Source organism: Podarcis muralis, chromosome 4 (genome assembly GCF_964188315.1).
Source record: "Podarcis muralis chromosome 4, rPodMur119.hap1.1, whole genome shotgun sequence".
Classification (NCBI taxonomy): Eukaryota; Metazoa; Chordata; class Lepidosauria; order Squamata; family Lacertidae; genus Podarcis; species Podarcis muralis.
This window is the reverse complement of record NC_135658.1, coordinates 75748825-75764128: the sequence shown is the minus strand read 5'-3', so window position 1 is coordinate 75764128 and position 15304 is coordinate 75748825. Positions and strand designations below refer to the sequence as shown.

The window sequence follows — 15304 nt, the reverse complement described above, 5'->3', positions numbered from 1 at the left end:
CATGAGCCAACAGTGTGACGCGGCAGCTAAAAAAGCCAATGCAATTCTGGGCTGCATCAATAGGAGTATAGCATCTAGATCAAGGGAAGTAATAGTGCCACTGTATTCTGCTCTGGTCAGACCTCACCTGGAGTACGATGTCCAGTTCTGGGCACCACAGTTCAAGAAGGACACTGACAAACTGGAACGTGTCCAGAGGAGGGCAACCAAAATGGTCAAAGGCCTGGAAACGATGCCTTATGAGGAACGGCTAAGGGAGCTGGGCATGTTTAGCCTGGAGAAGAGGAGGTTAAGGGGTGATATGATAGCCATGTTCAAATATATAAAAGGATGTCATATAGAGGAGGGAGAAAGGTTGTTTTCTGCTGCTCCAGAGAAGCGGACACGGAGCAATGGATCCAAACTACAAGAAAGAAGATTCCACCTAAACATTAGGAAGAACTTCCTGACAGTAAGAGCTGTTCGACAGTGGAATTTGCTGTCAAGGAGTGTGGTGGAGTCTCCTTCTTTGGAGGTCTTTAAGCAGAGGCTTGACAACCATATGCCAGGAGTGCTCTGATGGTGTTTCCTGCTTGGCAGGGGGTTGGACTCGATGGCCCTTGTGGTCTATTCCAACTCTATGATTCTATGATTCTACGGCGAATCTTTTTGTCCCTGAACAGACAAAATAGAAAGATTTGCAAACATTCTGGAATCAAGCACTTCAACCACACTTCAAAAGAGTACAGTGGTACCTCGGGTTACATATGCTTCAGGTTACATACGCTTCAGGTTACACACTCCGCTAACCCAGAAATAGTGCTTCAGGTTAAGAACTTTGCTTCAGGATAAGAACAGAAATTGGGCTCAGCAAGAGGCCCCTTTAGCTAAAGTGGTGCTTCAGGTTAAGAACAGTTTCAGGTTAAGTACGGACCTCCGGAACGAATTAAGTACTTAACCTGAGGTACCACTGTATCTTGATATTCAAACTCTACTGCAAGGGACCTTGGAGTTTATGAAATAAAAAGTGTCGTGTTTTGGTGTTTTGAAATAAACGTGTGTCTACAGCCGAAAGATAAATAGATGATATAACAACAAGTTTTATTGTTCTAGCATTCTCTGGACAATGCACAAGAATGATCCAGGGGAAACATTATTTTCTTCCTAAAATGGCATCATAGAGTTGGCATTTCTTTAGCTGAACCTCCTTGAAGCCAGCAGCACTGAAGAGCGCATTGTACTCTGAAGGGGTTCGCTCTTTTCCTTCGGTAAGAAGCAGCATCAACATGGATTGGAGGTGTGCTTCCAATGGCCCACTTCTGTCCTCGTTGAGAACTACTTCCACCACTAACACTCCACCACCTGTTTCAAAGTATATTTCATTAAGTTAGGGAAACGAAAGATAGACCATTACTTCTTTTGAGACAGCATGTTCAAAGAGCTCGGCTTCATCTTTCCAAGCATCCTGGGATCAGAAGCTCAAGTCAAATGAAAAGCAGTTTAACCTTGAGTTGCCCTACTGTATAAAAATGGAAGATCTACGTGGCAACCAAAGCAGGCTGTGAATTATAATTCATAGAATGTTCTTTTCCCCACCACTTTCGCTCCAGTAGCCTGCCTGAAATGTGCTCAGAATAGGTGCAGCAATTTCTATAGCCACTGAATTTTGATAATGCAAGTTGCACAAATGAAACAGGAACCTTGTTACCATGAGAAAAACCGACAACAACAGAACCTTAACATGACAAACTTAATTCCCTGATACAGAAGTGACATTCTAGTCAGATTGTGATGGAGGTGCCCTTTTATAAGAGAAAGAATGCACTTATGCAGCAAATGCTAAGATTTGTAGTATGAGCTACAGAGGGAGACATGATGCCTCCCTATCATATATACACTCTCTCCAGAGTGGCTGGGGAAACCTAGCCAGATGGGCGGGGTATAAATAATAAAATCATCATCAACAACAACTACAAGTCCCAGATCTTACTGGTATTTTCTTATCCTGGGCAGGAGGAGCCAATGGACTATAGTGGCAGACTGGAAGCGGGATGGAGCGTCAAGCACCAGAAAATAATCAGAAGCATTGAGATCTCACTGTAGGTGCCAATGTGTCAACAGATGAGTTAATGATTGAGGCCTCTGGTCTCTGGACTGCTCAGAATAACTAGGACTTGAACGGGGCTATCTGTTCCAAGGCCCAAGCCATGACTGTGCACATACATGTTTCCCAACTTTGGGCCAAAGTCTACATTTATTTTTGAAAACATTTCAGTCCCACTTTTTCTGTTCATCCAGGACACTCAAAGCACCTACAAGTGAAACCCCAACCTTGACCCAATCCAAGACATGTTTTAAAACCTTTCTGTAGGCAATGCATACAGTGAGCTCTGGCTCACTTACAGACCCTCCAAGTGTCCCTATTTTCCAGGGACACCCCTGATTTAGAGAAGCTGTCCTGGTTTCTGATTTGATCCCAGAATGCCCCACTTTTCCTTAGGACGTCCCTATTTTCATTGGAGAAATGTTGGCGGGTATGGAGTTATCCAACCCGATAGCCATCGGAAGGCAATCCTGTCTAGAGAAGGGTTTTTTATGTTTAATGTTTTATTATGTTATTATATATATTCAAAGCTGCTCAGAGTGGCCTGGGCAACCCAGTAAGATGTGTGGGGTATAAATAGTAAAATTATCATTATGGAATGGGACGTCCCTATTTTCAACAGAGAAATGTTGGAGGGTATGCACTTATTGCCAACCACAGCTGCAGTTTTGGCCAGTCCCGCCTTATAAACACACGTACCAGGCTTGCAGGCCTTGTGGAGTCTGCTTAGCAGCTGCACACACTTCTCGTCGTCCCAGTCATGCAGGATTCTAGCCAAAATATAGAGGTCAGCTTCCGGAATTGGGTCTTTAAAAAAATCCCCTGTAATAAAATGGGTAGATGGTAAATTAAAGCAAGGGGTTCAATTAAATAGTTGAGCTCTACCCTTCAAAAATACCCTGGTTATAAAGCTGGTGCTAGCAGAATATGTCATTCTTGATTTCTAAGGCTTTTTACATACCATAACTTCAAGGCACGTTCAAAGGACATTCTTCCCCTCAAAGAGTTCTGGGCGCCACAGTTTGCTAAGAGTGCCTGGGAACTGAAGTTATGTAAGATCAGCAGCCTTAACAAACCAAGCTCCCAGGACTCTTCGACTGTTAGAGTGGTAAAAGAGAGATTTAAATGTAAGGCATGGATATGACTATTATCTAACACAAAAGGATTAAGCAGAATTATGAAGCAGAATTCACCGCTCAAAGCACAACCACACTTGGATTTTGTTCTGAATCCATTTTACTCTCTAGTAGGTGAATAATAAGGTATGGGATGTTTCAGGTCTACCCATACCTCCTTTCTTTTCCAAGATGATCTAATGATCTGAGGTGCCAACTTTTGAGGGAACAGGAGTGCCAGCTTGGCCCTGTTACTGTGGGTGACATGCAGTGTGCATGGCCCTGGCACTGAAATTTGCGGGTGCCCAGCCCCTTCATGGGTAATTTTGTGGGTGCTTGGGCACCCAAGGTCCCGGGGAGTTGGCATCTATGCGAGCGAGAATGGAGGGGGCAATGTCCCAACGTCGAACGTGTGATGTCAAGACATTGGGAGGAGCCGGGGAGGAGCCAAACATGGTGGCAGTGCAGCTTCAATGTCTGGGGGCGGGGGTCCTCCTCCTCTTCCCACCACCACAACTGGTTCTCTGCTCCTTCCTCTCCGCAACAGGTAGAGGAGGAGAAGGAATTAGTCACTGGAGCTGTGAGGTGCTTAGCCTCCTCCGCCTCCACCTCCTCCTCTACCTGAGCCAGTGTGGTGTAGTGGTTAAGAGTGGTAGACTCGTAATCTGGGGAACCGGGTTCGCGTCTCCGCTCTTCCACATGCAGCTGCTGGGTGACCTTGGGCTAGTCACACTTCTCTGAAGTCTCTCAGCCCCACACACCCCACAGAGTGTTTGTTGTGGGGGAGGAAGGGAAAGGAGAATGTTAGCCACTTTGAGACTCCTTCGGGTAGTGATAAAGCGGGATATCCAATCCAAATTATTATTATTCTCTTCTTCTTCCTCCTCCTCCTCCTTTGAACATGGGAGAATCCCGGCCCCCTCCCCAAAAATATGGGGGGGAGGGCTCAGCCCCTAGAAAATGGTATCCCTGGTAATGACACATCAAAACAAACCACAGTTACCCTCATGGAAAGTAATCCGGTGTTCTTCTGGGGATACGAAATGCTTCTTTGCCATTTCCACCACATTGGGTAAGTCGAAAATGGTCACCGTAGAGTTTGGATACATTGCAATGCATTCTTTAGCCAAGCCGCAGCCACTTCCTTCAAGGGAGAACAAGGAAAAACAAAAATGAAAACTTCTGTGCATCTCAAAGCTTCTTTCAAACACTCCTGTGCAAAATATCAGGACATCACCTCAGGTAAGTGCCTCTCCAACCGTTTCATAGGCAGGGACACACATCACCACCTGAGTAGCTTCAAGGACTTGACAGGATTGAACTTGTGCCACAGATTATTCAGGATATAAGCAGATCAAAATATGTGAACACAATACAATGGAGCAATATTTTATTATTTATTTATGGCATCCATATTCTCTCCCCACCGTAACATAATAGCTTGGAGTAGCATAGCATAGAATAGAACATTTCAAAATCAAACTATAAGATTGGGATATTACCATGGGAAAGCAACCACAATTCATTGCGTACAAGGAGGGCGGGGGAAAGACTGCAGGTAGAATAAGGATAAGCAGAAATGATTAGCAAGGATAACCCTCGATGTCAAGTTTGGGGAGGAGACAGAGCCAGTGTTTCCCAAACTTTGGTCTCCAGCTGTTTTTGGACTACAATTCCCATCATCCCTGACCACTGGTCTTGCTAGCTAGGGATGATGGGAGTTGTAATCCAAAAACAGCTGGGGACCCAAGTTTGCGAAATACTAGGTTAGAATGAACAGATTCAAAACAGATAGAGACAGGTCAAGGAGAAGAATGCTGCAGGACAAGAGGATGAACTTGACCAAAAAAAATTACTCAACATGTCCTGGCATATGAAAACTAATAGAAGAAAACAGCTGGGAGGCAAATAGAGTAATACCATTGAAGGATGTTTTCAACAGGAGAGCAGAAACAATATGTTCCTTCTTGTTATCACCCATCTTGGGAATTTTTGTGGTCTTGTTTTGAATCTTTTTGCTGTTAATGACTAAACTGTTCCAGAATAGGGCACACACAAGACACCCACATGATGTTGACAGGCAGAAAAAGAAAGACAGCTGAGCCCTTTTTAACTTGCTCCTGTCTGGAACTCACCTCCCAAATCGCAAATGAGTGGGAAGTGAGAAAGATCGAAGGCAGCCATCACATCTCTGCCGCACAGATGCCAGTTGGAATTCATGCTCTGAGAGAACCTTTTCATCTCGCCCTCTGACCTGTAGATTCAAAATGACTTTGGCAGGTAAGCAGAAACAATACCCAGGTGCAGCCTGATTTGTAATGTAGGGCTTGACTCTCAATCACACAATCACGCTCTGGGCAAACACGAAGAAGCCCTAATTGCTATGTCAACCGCTGTGCCGGAAGGAATGATTTCAGGAAATTCTTGGCCTGAAGCTATATATGACTTATTGAAGCTATATACGACACCTGAAGCTATATATGACACCTGAAGCTATATATGACACCTCTATACTGTCATTGTTTACAGGAGGGACTGAAGAGCATACTGGGAAATTCAGTTTTACGGAATTAAAATGAAATAAAATGTTCCAGTGCAACAGACCCACTTTAAAAAAGAAACTGATTTTTTTTTTGCAGTTTGGAAAATGATGGGGAAATAAACTGAAATGTGTGGAAGGAATAACCTGATTATCTGGAAGGATGTATGAACAGCCTGCAAGAAAATCAGGAAAGATGCAGGAAGAATGTTCATTGTATTTTTTGCTCTATAAGACACACCTAGTTTTTGGAGGAGGAAAACAAGGAAAAAAATATTCTGAATCTCAGAAGCCAGAACAGCAAGAGGGATCGCTGCGCAGCGAAAGCAGCGATCCCTCTTGCTGTTCTGGCTTCTGGGATAGCTGCGCAGCCTGCATTCACTCCATAAGAAGCACACACATTTCCCCTTACTTTTTAGGAGGGAAAAAGTGAGTCTTATAGAGCAGAAAATACGGTAATCTCCCCACAACCAGACAAACAGGAATGCTCCTAACAACCGAAGTGCTCAATAAATAAGTCATCTGCAAGAGCCCCATTGCATCCAGTCCCATGGTGTCTGGGTGACTGAAGTGCTCTAACCAGTTGTGACTGAAATCCAACCAGAATTGGCCCAGGATGTGCAAATCCCAGGCAAAGGCCACTGAAAACATTGTTCCCAGCACTGCTGGAGAAATACTAGAAATGCCAGAAAGGGGGCCAATGGAGGACGTCTGGATAGTATGCACATTCATAGAATCATAGAGTTGGAAGAGACCACAAGGGCCATCGAGTCCAACCCCCTGCCAAGCAGGAAACACCATCAGAGCACTCCTGACATATGGTTGCCAAGCCTCTGCTTAAAGACCTCCAAAGAAGGAGACTCCACCACACTCCTTGGCAGCAAATTCCACTGTCGAACAGCTCTTACTGTCAGGAAGTTCTTCCTAATGTTTAGGTGGAATCTTCTTTCTTGTAGTTTGGATCCATTGCTCCGTGTCCGCTTCTCTGGAGCAGCAGAAAACAACCTTTCTCCCTCTTCTATATGACATCCTTTTATATATTTGAACATGGCTATCATATCACCCCTTAACCTCCTCTTCTCCAGGCTAAACATGCCCAGCTCCCTTAGCTGTTCCTCATAAGGCATCGTTTCCCAGAGATGTTTCCTACAATTGCACAATTGTTCAGTCTGACAAGAATGACCGCTCCCCACATCAAATGGGGGGTGCCTTTTGTGTTGTCAAGCGAAGCCCCCCCAGATCCCAGTGCGACTCCTAGTAGTTTGGGCTGGCTTCATCCTCCCCAGGCTGGATACCTGGAGGTCTCCGCCTACCTCAGCCAATCGCCCAATCCCGCCAGGGGAGGCGTTGCCAGGGGAATGGCCAGGTAAGGGGAGGGACCACCCTGCCCACACAACAGAAAGTGAATCTTACCTGTGAAGCGTCAGTCGGCTCCAGAGCTTCTCCCACCCTGCCCTCCCTCAGTTAAGTCTTCTTTTGCAGATTAACCTCTTCTCCACAGGTGCGCTGGTGCTGCTACGTCAGGGCCAGAAAGGAATTTTCCTGCACTGGCAGGTTTTGCCTTTCCCGTAGCAAAACGTCACAACTTTGGCAGTTTCAGGCCTTGGGCGGAATCCTTTATCTTCCTAAATGGGGCGGGGCATGAACCAGTGACCCACACCCCCCTTGCGGCGGTGATACAGGGTTCCCCGTTGAGGGGAGGCATTGGCCATACGCCGAGAGGTTGTCATTGTTCTCCCCTCCAACGGCAGCGAAACGGGGGGAGGGCTCTCTGCTTGAACATATGTTCTCCAGAGCCAGCCCAATCCCCACACACTCTGGATAACACTGATGTCTCCCAGATCCCCAGCTGGGGACTGGGAAGGATAAACGCCCAATGCCTGAGCCAAGGTCTCCCTACATCTGAAACTTAATAAAGTTGTGGCCAGTTTTAATCCCATAGCACGTTGTCTTGAGTCATTATTCCACTCGGGGGTCGCCTGGGGTTGGGGGGACTCCGCCTGTCCAAGCAAACACCCATTTCCTCAAAGGTAAGAACTCCCGCCTCTAAAAAAAACAAAACCCTGCTTTTACCTAAAAATGACATCAAATAAATTGCTAGATGAATCGCCATATATTTTCCCAAGTGGGCTTTTTCCTTGCCTGAAACAGAAAATTTGTTTCAATTGAATGAAAATTAGGTAGCATGATGACCAAAGAAAATTCCAGATGTTCCCCACCACCACCTGAAAACAGAATACATTGCACAAACGATTACATGTATTGTTTTAAACCAGTGTTTCCCAGACTTGGGTTGCCAGTTGTTTTGGGACTATAAAAGGTAAAGGTACCCCTGCCCGTACGGGCCAGTCTTGACAGACTCTAGGGTTGTGCGCCCATCTCACTCTATAGGCCGGGGGCCAGCGCTGTCCAGAGACACTTCCGGGTCACGTGGCCAGCGTGACATCGCTGCTCTGGCAAGCCAGAGCTGCACACGGAAACACCGTTTACCTTCCCGCTAGTAAGCGGTCCCTATTTATCTATTTGCACCTGGGGGTGCTTTCGAACTGCTAGGTTGGCAGGCGCTGGGACCGAGCAACGGGAGCGCACCCCGCCGCGGGGATTCGAACCGCCGACCTTTCGATCGGCAAGCCCTAGGCGCTGAGGCTTTTACCCACAGCGCCACCCGCGTCCCCGCATTTTGGGACTATAGTTCCCATCATTCCGGACCACTGGTCTTGCTAGCAAGGAAAGATGGGAATTGGAGTCCAGAAACAGCCAGAGACCAGAGTCTGAGTAACACTTTTAAACTGTAGCTGTAAAAATCACGGGGTTCTTTCCCAAGCCAGCTTTTATCTGAATTGAGAAAAAGAACAACTTTAGATGCATTTTAAGCTAAAAATGTCTACACAGTCTTAGCTTTATCACTTTCAACAGCTGACATCTTGACTTTCCTCATGGCAATCATCTTCCAAAGGCAGTTCAGCATTTCATTGCACAGAGCCATTTTCTACATGAGTACACAGAGCTAGACACACACACACACACACACACACACACACCCTCTTACCTCACTGCATCTGTCAAGTAGTTCAAATTCAGAAATGTGATTTCAGAGAAGAACATCATATGATGATACTGAGACTTCGGGCTCGATTCAGCAAGGTAGAGATTGGAAAACTCTGTGCTTCCATAAAGAGCTGATAGAAGGGAACAAAGGAATCAACGTTTTCACACCTTTGTAGAAGGCAAGTTTTTCTCCCTAACTGCAACTGTGTGAACAAAATGTCTGAAGCAACAACTCACAAATAAATGATCTAAAGCCCTGAAAGTAGTGAGATGAAGCCAAGTGAACATCCCTTTCCTACACAAACTAAAACAAAAAAAATTCCTTGCAGTAGCACCTTAAAGACCAACTAACTTAGTTGGTCTTTAAGGTGCTACTGCAAGGAATTTTTTTTGTTTTGACTATGGCAGACCAACACGGCTACCCATCTGTAACTGGAACTACACAAACTAGTAATTCTTCAGAAAAGAGCAAAGCATCAAGTTCACTAGCTATAATTGTGATGACAGTTATTTCCATTTCATTTCCTAATGGGTGAGCTCAAAAGCTTATTATTTAAGAAAATACAACTTAGATTTTAGCCGGAGTACTTTGTGTTTCAAGGTGCTTCCAGGCAGAGCTTTAACAAACATCCTCCTGCCCCTGCATCCTCCTCTGTCTTCTGCTACGCTAGGAGAGTCCCAGGTGAGGGTGCTCAACATTCCTGCCTCTGATAATAACAGTGATGAAGTAATCAAGCATCCTCAGCAATGGTGCTGCCTGCCAAGTGCTGAAGCATTAGAGCTACCTCTGCATTTTGTGCTCTAACTTTCTTCAGAAACGTCCGGTTTTCCTTTTAAAAAAAGTCTGGGGGCCCCTGCTGGCATGTGCACCCCTTTCACGAGCCCTCCTGGGAAAGACCCCGTCTGAAACCCTGAAGAACCACTGCCAGTCAGAGTGGAGACAATACTGAGCTAGATAGACCAATATTAGCTTCCTGCGTCTCTAGGTTCTTAGGTGTCTCCCTTATTTAGATGGCAATGTTCATGACTTCATTTGCTTCCAGTTATGGTAGACCTGCTCCATTTGGGCATCTGTCCTGAAGTTGCGTCCTGATGGCACCATTGTACACTTTAGCAGATAAGATGGCTGAAAACAGTCATCTTCAGCTACAAGTGAGTCAGAATTTCGAAACAACTTGAGTTGCTTCCTCCTTCCAATGTGGTTACCTTGGCTGCCCGTCCTCTCCACTCGCAGGAGCTTTAAGCCCACACAGGTATCCAACAGCCTCTCCATCCCAGTGAAGCTGGTGCCCAGACGTTCAGCAATAGTTGTTGATGGCATGAGTTTGCCTGATTCCAAAAGAAGGTCAAATACTCCCAACTCAGCAGCAGTAAACATAACCTGGAAATAAATGGGGGTGGGGATTACAAAAGTGAATCCAGGTCATCCTTTGGCCATCTACATAGTGGTGGTTAACCCATGGACCTCTGGAAGCTGTTGGGTTCCCCATCAGCCACAGTCTATATGTAGTCCAATATCTAGAGGGTCATGAGCTCCCCATCCCTGATATACAATTATGAAGGAAGAAAGGATGTTGAGAGAAGATGTTTTTGAGACACAAAGGCTGTGTACACATTACCATTTACGCTGGCTCCAGCACGCTTCCACCTCTGGTGTTTAAAGTCAAGTACACATGACATGAACCGCAATCCATCTGTATCTTGTAGCTTTTTGAGAAACACTGTTGTTTGATGCATTTCCTTTCAAACCAGCTTGCGTCCGGTTTAAAACCGAAATACACAGTTAAGCGGTGGTGTGTACGTTTCAGTCTGCACTGCACATGCACAGTTGGGCAACCTCATTTGGAGCACACAGAGTCAAAATATAGAGCTTACTGGTTTCTACTGCATTGCATTACATCTTTTGTCAGTTACCTTGAATGTACAAGGAAAAGTGGAACCAAAGAACTTTAAAAAAAGGAATGTAGTAATTGCAGATCACCTGAATGAAGCTCACAGGCTGCTTGTGGTCTGCAGATCACAGTTTGGGAATCTCTGGCAATAGGGGATTGCCGTGTTAGTTTATGCCTGAACACAAAAGCCTGAGACTTGACTATTGACATTGTGCAATTAAAATGTACCTGTCTGTTCTGAACGCGTTTGCTTCCCCTTTTGGAATCTGGCCTGGTTTTGACACTGAAAACATAAAGCCATTCTGTACGAAGTTCTCTAGGGCAAAAGCAACGAGAAAACAGACGAGTTGCTTGTATTTTTTATTCAGAGTGGCGCAAGGTGTTTGGGTGAAGCCAGGCATTTGTGACAGTCATCGGCTGCAATGTGTTTTGTCTAGCCTCTCCAAGTCTCATGCATTCCAACAGAATAAATGGAGAATCTGGTATTTCTTCCCTATTTCTATTTCCCGTGTACAAATCATGCAATAAGAGCAGGAAAACAGATCTTGATTGCTTCAGTGCTTCATATATTGGAAGCAGATTGTTAGCATTGCGTCCTTTAAACTGCGATTAAATGGCATTGCAGAAATTAAAATATTGAAATGTGGAATGGAGTTGACCAGACAGCTGCCCCTTCCCTAAATCGAGTAAAATAATAATAAAAAAACTTAACTAACTAACTTAATGCACATTTAATGAAACATTTTTAAAAATGTATTTTGCTATAATGAACGTGTTGTATCCACATTAACGTTTTCTCAGGGTGCTTCCAGGTGACGTGTTCATTGAAAATTCATTCCTATTGTTTTCAGAGAGATTAGATAGCACTATGTCAAAGAAAATGTTATCTCACCCTTTCCTAACACATTTTCCTATGACTTTACTTATTGCAAAAAATCCTTCTTTTGGGGGGAGCAGGATTGTTGCGCAAAACCTCCCAATGAATCAGCTGTAATTGTGTAACCTGCATTTGCTGGTATTTTACGTGAATCCCACCCCAAACTAGTAAGAGTCTGGAAGTGCCTTCACTTTATGTTACCACAAAGGGAAACATCAAAACTAGGCCAAGGTCCAAAAGGGGAAGCAAACATGTTCAGAAAAGACAGGAATTTTAACTGCACCACCATTCATATGTAGAAAACCCTTGAGAGTTTCATTATTCATAGACATTACCCACAAATCATACCTTTGAGACGAGGCATCCGTACTTGTATTGAAGCAGGGGCTTAATACATTCAATATCTTCTATAGAGTCCATCGGTCTTCAGTACTCTTGTCAGACACACGGAAGTCTTCCTCTGCTGTTTAGACCACTCTTGTCTCAGTGCCACACCAATGCTAGCAATATTGCTGTGATGGATTCACTGAACATATCAAGATAGCCTTAGCTGGAATCAAAACAGACTCTGTGGATACTTGATAAGTTTCCTAGGATGAATTAATTGCGACAACTGGATCATAAATACCAAAAGTTATTTTCTGTGGAACTGAACTTGTTTCTTTATTTAGGTATTTTTTATACCACCCTTGATTCATGATCCCAGGGTGGTTTACAAAAAAAGAATAGCACAACAGAAATGTAAAACACAAACAGTACATTTTGCTACACCCAGATATTGACAACATATGCCCTCGCTGAAATATATGCTTGCACCAGCCTCCAGGTAGTATAAAAACATTATGCTTCCCACAGAGTGATGCCTCTGTGAAGCTTAAGATATTGGCATAATAAAAAAAATTGTGTTGTTGTTGTTGTTAGAAACATAACACTTCCACAGAGCAGCAAACATTTATGAGTACATGGATGATTTCCAGGGGCAGGGAGAAGGGGAAACACAATAAAAATCACCACTCTTAACAGTATCAAAACTAATATATTTAAAACGTAGTACGGTGGTACCTCGGGTTACATACGCTTCAGGTTACATACGCTTCAGGTTACAGACTCCCCTAACCCAGAAATAGTACCTCAGGTTAAGAACTTTGCTTCAGGATGAGAACAGAAATTGCGTGGCGGTGGCGCAGCGGCAGCAGGAGGCCCCATTAGCTAAAGTGGTGCTTCAGGTTAAGAAGAGTTTCAGGTCAAGAACAGACCTCCGGAACAAATTAAGTACTTAACCGGAGGTACCACTGTATATTTTGGTGCATCCATATTGTAACATATGCAAGCTAAATGAAACAGCTCAACTAATAACCTCCCATAAACTTTGGCCTGCAACAGGTAAGTCAGCCTTCACCTACTTAGAGACTACAACTCCCATTAGCTCCAGTCACCATTGCTGCAATGACTGGGGCTGATGGGAGTTAGAGTCCTAAATACCTGGAGTGCACCAAGTTAGCAAAGGCTTGCTGTCAACTGCATGCAATATGCTGGCAAGGGACTATTTTTCCTCTGTGCCCTTTAATTTCTTCCCGCTGCACTTTTCATATTACCATTTTGCTGCTTTGCTATCACTATCCCATTTTACCTGTGTTGGGGCTCCAAGGAAGAAGTGGGAAAGCCTTACATACATCACGGAGAGCAAGGCTTATAGCCTCTACACAGAGCAAAGTTCAATGAAATATCTAAACTCTTCATCTTCACGTGAGACCAAGTGGCCTTCCTTTCTGCTTTCCTTTTGATAATTTGACAGCAAGGGGTTTTCCTTTGTTTGAAATCCTTTCTGCAAGCTGATTTATTGCTTGCTCCTAAAGCCCCACCCCCAAGCAATCCATTGTTTTGCAATAGGCAAAAGACCCTCTCATTATGATGGCTGTGTGTGTGTACAGTACTCCATTGTGGGAGCTGGCCCTACTATTTGCAAGGCCATTTTGACAATATTGAAAGGAGAAGCAGTTACCAAATTTAATTATTATTCATAGTGGTTTTAACTGCTAAGGAGAGGGAGTCTTCGGCTTCTGATGACAAAATAATTTGGGTAGCATGCACCTAATAATTTGGGTAGCATGCACCTAATAATTTGGGTAGCATGCACCTAATAATTTGGGTAGCATGCACCTTAACCGGGGTGAAGGGAGACACACCATTTGCTGCTACAGGCACTGAAATGTCTTGTCTGGTCCTGCACATTATCCTTGCCATGGAGACTTCAGAAACACCCCCAGGTGAAAAAATCCTATGTGAGCTAGGCTTAATATGGAAAGTGGATTGCCATTAGTGATACAGTTGGAAGAGGAATGAAGCCTGTCCTGTTACCTAGACATTCATGGGCGTAGCCAGGATTTTTGTCGGTGGGGCAGGACTTTTGTTGGGGGGGGGGGCAGAACCAAAGTGAGTAGTCAGTTAGTTAAGTATTTCTATTGTTTTACTTGACTGGGGGGGAGCTGCCCCCCCCTTGGCTACTCCCATGTAGACATGGTAATTATAGATCGCATTTATGCAAAAGTAAGAGAAAATCCAGAGCTTTTATTTTATCTTTTATTAGGTATGTATGTATGGCACAGCAGTGGGTTGCCATGGCACTTCAGCAATCAGCACATAGCCATATGTTGTATTCTTCAATCCCTGTTCAGAAAATTCTCCTCCAAAACGCCAACATATATACTCGGAACGCAATTGAACTGTATACCTCCCCAGGTGGAAAGCAAATTACAATGGCAATTGGTGATCCTGCCTGAAAGCAGTAGCCCAGCCCCGTGCAGAGCCTAGTAAATGTAAATGTAAAGGTACCCCTGACCGTTAGGTCCAGTCGTGGCCGACTCTGGGGTTGCGGCGCTCATCTCGCTTTATTGGCCAAGGGAGCCGGCATACAGCTTCCGGGTCTTTGGCCAGCATGACTAAGCCGCTTCTGGCGAACCAGAGCAGTGCACAGAAATGCCGTTTACCTTCCCGCTGGAGCGGTACCTATTTATCTACTTGCACTTTGACGTGCTTTCGAACTGCTAGGTTGGCAGGAGCAGGGACCGAGCAACGGGAGCTCACCCCATCGCGGGGATTCGAACTGCTGACCTTCTGATTGGCAAGCCCTAGGCTCCGTGGTTTAACCCACAGCGCCACCCACGTCCGTAGTATGATTCCTTAATTCCCATAGTGTATTTCCATAACAGAAGTAACAAAATGCACCTTCCTCTCAAGTTAAGTGTGCTGAGGAGAGATGCAACCTGGCCCTATGCACATAACCACCCAATCCTATACATATGCGTTTAGAAGTACTGTAAGCCCCAAGGAATTCAGCCCAGCTCACTCCCAGGTTAAGTGCTAATATTGGATTGCAGGCTAAATGCATTAGTATACCCAGTGCGTTTTTTCTGGGGGTACATATACCCCTAAACATTTCATGAATCTTTGTACTTTCGTCCATTTACTGTATTTATTTTCCCCAGATTTGAACTATAAAATGGTGGTTTTCTTGAGTCAAAATGAGAGTATCCCTAAACATTTTTATTTTTTTTAGAAAAAAGCACTGAGTATACCATGCGATCAGGCTGTTATTTATACCCATTGGGATTTAGTTCTGAGAAACTATGCATCAGACCAACCAACAAGTTTATTTAAGTCGGCACCTCTGCCTCTATTAGATTTTAACTCTTGTTGGCTCCACAATTCCGGGGATAAGAAGGTACTCAGGCATCATTATAGAGTAACTCC

The 15304-nt window shown here is 44.5% G+C and overlaps 1 protein-coding gene across 1 annotated transcript; it reads right to left on the bottom strand.

Annotated features, from left to right (window-relative positions):
• Positions 1 to 1063: 1063 nt before the first annotated feature.
• On the bottom strand, positions 1064 to 12152 carry LOC114595351 (acetylserotonin O-methyltransferase-like). Its single transcript, XM_028725642.2, has 8 exons — positions 11903 to 12152; positions 9992 to 10166; positions 8787 to 8916; positions 7811 to 7879; positions 5334 to 5452; positions 4202 to 4342; positions 2783 to 2905; positions 1064 to 1341 (listed from the first exon to the last, which is right to left on the bottom strand). The coding sequence occupies exons 1-8, from the start codon at positions 11972 to 11974 to the stop codon at positions 1133 to 1135; spliced, it is 1038 nt and encodes a 345-aa protein (XP_028581475.2). The 5' UTR covers positions 11975 to 12152; the 3' UTR covers positions 1064 to 1132.
• Between the last annotated feature and the right edge of the window lie 3152 nt (positions 12153 to 15304).

Coding starts and splice junctions, on each gene's coding strand:
- LOC114595351 (XM_028725642.2), bottom strand. CDS start 11,974: ATGGACTCTATAGAAGATATTGAATGTATTAAGCCCCTGCTTCAATAC. Junction 7,880..8,786: donor TACTTGACAGATGCAGTGAG/GTAAGAGGGTGT, acceptor TTTCTGTTTCAG/GCAAGGAAAAAGCCCACTTG. Junction 4,343..5,333: donor ACTCATTTGCGATTTGGGAG/GTGAGTTCCAGA, acceptor TCTCCCTTGAAG/GAAGTGGCTGCGGCTTGGCT.